At 48.0% G+C, this 6,358-nt stretch overlaps 1 protein-coding gene across 1 annotated transcript; it reads left to right on the top strand.

Annotated features, from left to right (window-relative positions):
* The first annotated feature begins 646 nt into the window (after nt 1-646).
* LOC125545712 (peptidyl-prolyl cis-trans isomerase FKBP15-1) lies at nt 647-3,706 on the top strand. The gene is made up of 6 exons (XM_048709742.2): nt 647-810; nt 940-989; nt 2,215-2,277; nt 2,763-2,853; nt 3,075-3,179; nt 3,380-3,706. Exons 1-6 carry the CDS (start codon nt 738-740, stop codon nt 3,472-3,474), a joined length of 477 nt encoding a protein of 158 aa, XP_048565699.1. The 5' UTR covers nt 647-737; the 3' UTR covers nt 3,475-3,706.
* The last annotated feature ends 2,652 nt before the right edge of the window (nt 3,707-6,358 follow it).

Raw genomic sequence — 6,358 nt, 5'->3', positions numbered from 1 at the left:
AGACGTCGAAGGAGGAAACCATACCTGCCATCCACGAACCACGAGCCCAACAGATGTTCCGTCTTCCAGATGTCGTCGATGCAGACCACAATGTGCATCCGCTCCTAGACTACCTCCCAAGCTTCGCACCGACGCTGGAGCAAACACCATCGCAACGGCGGAGCCCGAGGACACAGGTCCACCACGAGGATGCCCCCGCCGCCACGCCATCCTTACTTGAACAGACTGATTTCCAAATCCATCCCCAACCATAGGACTGATGGCCTTGTCAGGAAAGGATTCGAAGAATATTTATTCAGCGTCGTCATCGTCGCCACCGAAGCAAAAACGATGAACAAACTAAAAACCTAAACTACGAGGGAGTAAAATCAACCCACACGCGTGGATCCGGCGGCCCCCCTCGCCCCCGACGACCGAGGTCGCCAGCGGAGGAGAGCCGCCGGAGAACGACGGTGGAAGATTGGCCTCTCCTGGTGACGGCTAGGGTTGCAGCCGCCAGGGAGAGGAAAACGTATCGCACCCGGTGAGTTGTGAACCTGAGCGGGGGCATAATTATACTGCCTCTTTTCTTTTTGCGGGGCATAATTATTACTGCCTCAAAAAGAAAAAGTTTTCCATTTGTACACCCGTGTGTATCGTATAGTAACGGTACCCGAGTTGCATCCCGTCCAAACCGTATATGATCCAAAGAAACTGTACCTCGGCCGCTGACCAGGTAGCGAGCGCAGGGAAGGGCGATGGGGACGAAGAAGCCGCGGCTCCTCCGCCTCGCCGCCGTCGCCGTCGCCGTCGCGGCCGTCCTTCTGACCGGTAACAACGACGAGCCGCAGCCTAACCTCCACCTGATCTATCGTCCTGTTGCGTCGCCTAAAGATATATGTTCTGTTTTCTTTTCTCGATTTGGTTTTGCTCACTCGGTTTCTCGATCTGGCTCTCCAGCTTCGGCCAAGAAGTCCGCGGATGTTACACAGCTCCAGATCGGCGTCAAGGTCCGTATTCCGCAGGATTGCAAGCAAACCGCAATCTCTGCCGCGCTCTAGTATTACTCTGTGTGCTTTCTGTGTTCCGGCGGATCTGAGATCCTTCGGTGCAGAAGAGTTCAAGAAAAGGCTGGGTTGGATGAAGCTAGATTGCTAGGTTTGGGAGGTTTGCAGATCCGCAAGTGCGAAATAGGCTGTTGTTCCTTCGCACACACAAAGGGCGTGAGATTCAGACTGCAGTTTATTCACTAGAGCTAATTAGTAAAAATAAAGATGAGGCGAGGCTAATTAGCAATTTACTTGTGTAGTCTTAAGGAATGTTGTTTAACCAACCAGTGTGTGCTTTTATATTGATGTATTTAACAAGAAGCCACGATGAATTTCTCTCAGAAGTAACATTTGGTCTTCTAAGGAATGTTGTTCCAATACTGGCCAAGATCCCTTCTGCGGGGACTAGTCATGTTACACAGGATGTAAATTAAGAGCTGAGCTGAGAAGTGGACAATCTATGTTGTTATGATACTTCTGCTATGAAGTTTCAAACTGAAATATTATGTACTTGCTGCTAAGGTTCATGCATTATTTTCGAAATGGAATCTCCAGTATTCGATCACAAACCAGAATGTGGGATAGGGTTGTTCATCACATTTTGGCCATACCATTGAAGCATGCGCGGTAGTACTCTCTCAGTTGTAATAGGCCGTATTTTGCCTGTCTGATGTTCATCTTTGACAGCAAATTCCTGTATTTGTATTTCATTCATAGCTATAAAACTAGTCACAAGAAAGTGCTTTTGAATGCAAACTTAATGGTATGAAGCTTATACGTATAACATAACCCATGTACTGTTGGATTAGTTGTTGCCTTGTTGGCCAACTCATGGATTTGGACAGTCAGGATACACGCTGCATTTGCAACAGAGGAGTAATAATTGAATAGCATTATCAGATGCATACAAGATTTAGTTGTAATTAGATGGTTTGAATGGTTTAGAAAAAATGCTGATGAACACCCTTACTGTGGAGGGCAGAGATTTTCTGTATCTTTTTTTAGAAAGTGAGATTTTCTGTACCTACGTGCCTAGCTTTCAGTTACTCATTAAGTGTGCAACATTCGATTTATAAAGTTGTAAGGCAATCATATAAAGGTTATGCTTTCATTCTTATTACATTCCAATGATAGTATCACTGTGACTTCACATGACACTGTTTTCTTTGGCTCATCCCCTTTTCAGTACAAGCCTGAATCATGTACCCTACAAGCTCACAAAGGCGACAAGATTAAAGTGCATTATCGTGTAAGTATTTGACCGACGCTTTTATCTGAAGTCAGCTATCCTATTCACTTGTGATTCTTGATAGTACTCTAGTCAAAAGAAATAATGACTGTAGCTAGTTATAACAAGCCTGCAATTCCAAGTCTCAGAAGCAAGGGCCACTGAGTTTCCTTTACTGTAACCTTCCTACTGTTCCTTCCAATGACTTTATGAACAACATAGTCCAAATGTACGATACACACTCTCATTTATGCGTCAACTTTATAATGAATCAGTTGTCATAGCTATTTAACGCGGTGTCTCTTAACATGAACCAGTTGAGATGCCCTGCAGAGAAAGTGAGAAACATCATGTCATAGTGACCCTATTAATTTATGGCCTTTATTGCCTTGTTTACCTGGTTTGTTTGTCATGTTGGCCTCAAAGAACTGTTCGGTGCTTTTCCTGTAGCGATTTGTGTCCACAGTTTTGTCATTCAGCTGAAAGCTTGACTATGCTGCGTGCAGGGGACACTCACTGATGGGTCAGTATTTGACTCTAGCTATGACAGAGGTGATCCCTTCGAATTCACTCTTGGGAATGGGCAGGTGATAAAAGGTATTCTCTTTTCCTGGAGCAGCATGCGATTATTGGTTTATCTGTGGTCCATATTGTACTGGCTTGAACAAACAACAATATATATATATATATATATATATATATATATATATATATATATATGTTACAAAAAAGAAACGTGGAGAAACGGCCTATGTTGTTCTTATCAGAAACCCTTCGCAATGGCGCCAACCTACATTATTGTTTCCATCTGTGCGTAGGTTGGGACCAAGGTTTACTAGGTATGTGCGTCGGCGAAAAGCGGAAGCTGAGAATACCCGCAAAGATGGGTTATGGGGAGCGAGGCTCCCCACCAAAGATTCCAGGTATGGCTTGTTATTTGTATGTTTGCTTGGTATGATCCTTGTGATGAAATCGTATCTTGGGTACTGTGTAGATCGTCAACTTTGATATTGCCATTCTAGCGTGTTTGTTGGCTGCATCATATGATCCAAACACGGCATGCCGCCGTGCACTCTTTCATTGACCAGCAATGCTGACGAGCAGTTTTGAACTCTGATGATAGGTGGTGCAACTCTGGTTTTCGACACGGAGCTCATCGCCGTCAATGGGAGGACGTCTGCTGGCGCCGCCGCGGAGAGCGACGACAGCGAGCTTTGATACATACATGGATGTAGTTTTGCTTGCGTTTCCGCGAGTTCGTCGGCTGAAAGGGCTGCCGTTTCCGGACGATTTTCCATCATGTTTAAAGTGTTACGGAGACTGGTTAGATTGCTGTACCAAAGGATCGTTGTGACCAACAGCTGATCTATATCACGGGAAACATGTTTTCATTCCTGATGGGCGTGCAGCTGTTAGTAGCGAGAACACAAGCATCTTTCTGTTTCCCTCAGACTGTGCGGCTGTTAATGATGAATGAGCACCAACATGTTATACTGCGTGCACAAGTCGAGCATGCAGTGTGGTGATCACTGGAGAATGAATGAATGATCATGTGAACGCCGGTCTCACATTCTCGCGTGCCGCGGCAGAGATCCCGTGGGCCTCACCTCGTGGAATATATGTTCTTCATGATCATGGTATCCAGCACTCGCAGTGCGCAAGTGCTCCGGCGGCAGGCAGGCAGGCAGCAGCATCGCCACGAGCTTTTAGCTTTTCATCAGTCTTCATTCAAACATGTACGTATAGGCCAGGCCACAGTGCGCGCCTCTGAGCCCATGCGGTTTGCCGTCGACGCACAGGCACAGGGATAAGCCCTGAACGAGTGCATGCACCCTGCTCTTTTGTTGCTTGTGCGTGATCCACTGTGGATCGTCTGATCTTTTCTCACTTGCGCGCTAAAATGTTGTGTTTGCTCCTCCAGAGAGTACACAGTGCGCGCACGGATGCATGCGGCCAAGCGCCACGGGCAGTGACACCTGACCAAACGACTCTACACACACCAACAGTAATATGCGTACAAACCAGACGAGGAGGTGTCGGGCAGCGGCGAGCAGATGGCCCGGAACTCGCGCAGGATTGCAATCCTGATGACTGACCGGGGCAGTACTGCTGGTGCTGGGTCGACAGTCGTCAAGACGGACCTCTCGCGTCGAGTCTCGACCAGGTTTCCAAGAGCATCTCGATGCATGCGTGCATGCGTACGTACGTCTTTGCTTGTCTAGATTTCACACGAAGGAAGACGAAGGAACCCGAGGAGGACGACGACAGGCGCGGGCGGGTCAAGGACTCAAGGCCAAGGCGGGGTCGACCGATTGGACGCGTCCGCGGGGAGCTACGAAAATCTCGCGGCGGGCGACGCCTGCCTGCGTCGGTACACAGGTGCAGCTTCCAGTGTCCGCACCGTGTACTGGTGGTGTAGACCGGAGAGCAACGCACCGCACGCGCCGGCCCCGGTGGTGGAGTGACCGGACAAAGCGTGCCGTTTCCTTCCCCCTCCCGTGGCCGTGGCCATGGCCGTCCGGCGACTGTGCACCCACACCACACGTCGCGCTTCCCCTGTACCCTGTAGTAAAAAGCGGCCACTCGTGCGATCCCACGGCGACGGTGGCACTAGTACTAGTGCTAGGTGTGTGCTCGTGACGGTGACGTGATGTTTCTGTAATGCAAGAGAGAGAGAAAAAAAATAAACTGTCGAGTGAAGTGAGGTGCAGCTGGCGGATAATTTTTCTGCTTTAACCTTTTGTGCAAACAAATTCCAGAATTGACCTCGCTTGTAAAAGAAGTTCGAATATGACTTTTTTTTTGTCACACCAGCATCCTCGGCGTTTGGCTTACACGGGAGACGCCATGGTCCATGGCATCTGGACCTGGCCTGCATGAGCTTAGTTGGCGTTGACGTGGCAAGACGAAACGCCATGCTCCTTGGCGTTTGGAGGAAACGTCATACGTCTTGACGTTTGGTCCTTGGGCGCTCAGATTTGACTAGCTGCCATCGCTGCATGCATGCACGTCGTCTGCCTCACTGCCTGCCATAGCATACTTAGGTGAGTGACATAAGACGTGGGTTCTATGCGTGCATGCATGCATGCATGGGTAAGTAGGTCGTTATGTGGCGGAGCATGTTGATTATCACCGATGAGCTGTGACAGTTTCCCTAGTTCTTTCATGATCTGCTTTATGTTAAGAAAATTAGCTGACCCACGAATGGTAAAATCGATATATACTCCACCATAAGTGCTACTAGATAGAGTCCTTGACCAAGTCTTGGGTATCATCATTACGCTCTTGTATGCAACTGTACTATAATGTTAGAGCATCTGCAACCGGACAAATCATCCCTTATACGTCCGCGGAAGTGCCCGATCAGTGATCGGATAGGAAAGAGAAGAAAAAACACGACCCAACCGCACCCATCGTATCATTCCTATACGCCTGGGCTGCCTGCGAACCCTCATATTCATCTCAAACATGGGAAGGATATGAGGGCTCGCGGATGCGCCGGGCATTCCGCAATGTAGGACGCGGCCCCACCACGGACCATCTTTTCTCTTTCCTTATTCATTCTTTTATTTCTCTCTCTCTCTTCATCTCCACCAATCATGTGCAAGTGTCCGGACATATGAGGAAAAAACGAGTGTGGTTGCGCAGACGGATAAATAAGGGCTCAAAACGGACACACCTGGTCACTGACCGGCCGCGTCCGCGGGCGTTTAACGGGCATATTTGCTATGTCTGGCTGTAGTGCTCTTAGCATTCTTACACTGTAGTTCCCTTTCAGAGTATGGAGTACATAGCACCAAAATCACTGAGACGTTCCTCTTTGGTTCTAAATCGAGTGAAATGCATAAAACCAACAGAGTCATGTCCGTAAATGCAGAAAACCATCACAATCGTGTCCGTAAATGCAATAAACCGCCATTTTATAAATTATAACAAAACGCACAACACGTAGCTCTTGACAGTGAAAAAAAACACTAACCAAAATTTGAATCTTGTTTTGACGTGGCAAATCATACGCGTGACAAAGGGATATACAACGCTGACAAACATCTTCTTCGGTGTGGATCACCATTACGGCCTCCTCTGATGTGTGTGGTGGTTG

Source organism: Triticum urartu, chromosome 3A (assembly GCF_056163025.1).
Source record: "Triticum urartu cultivar PI428250 chromosome 3A, HENAU_Tu73, whole genome shotgun sequence".
Classification (NCBI taxonomy): Eukaryota; Viridiplantae; Streptophyta; class Magnoliopsida; order Poales; family Poaceae; genus Triticum; species Triticum urartu.
This window is presented reverse-complemented; position numbering and strand designations above follow the sequence as displayed.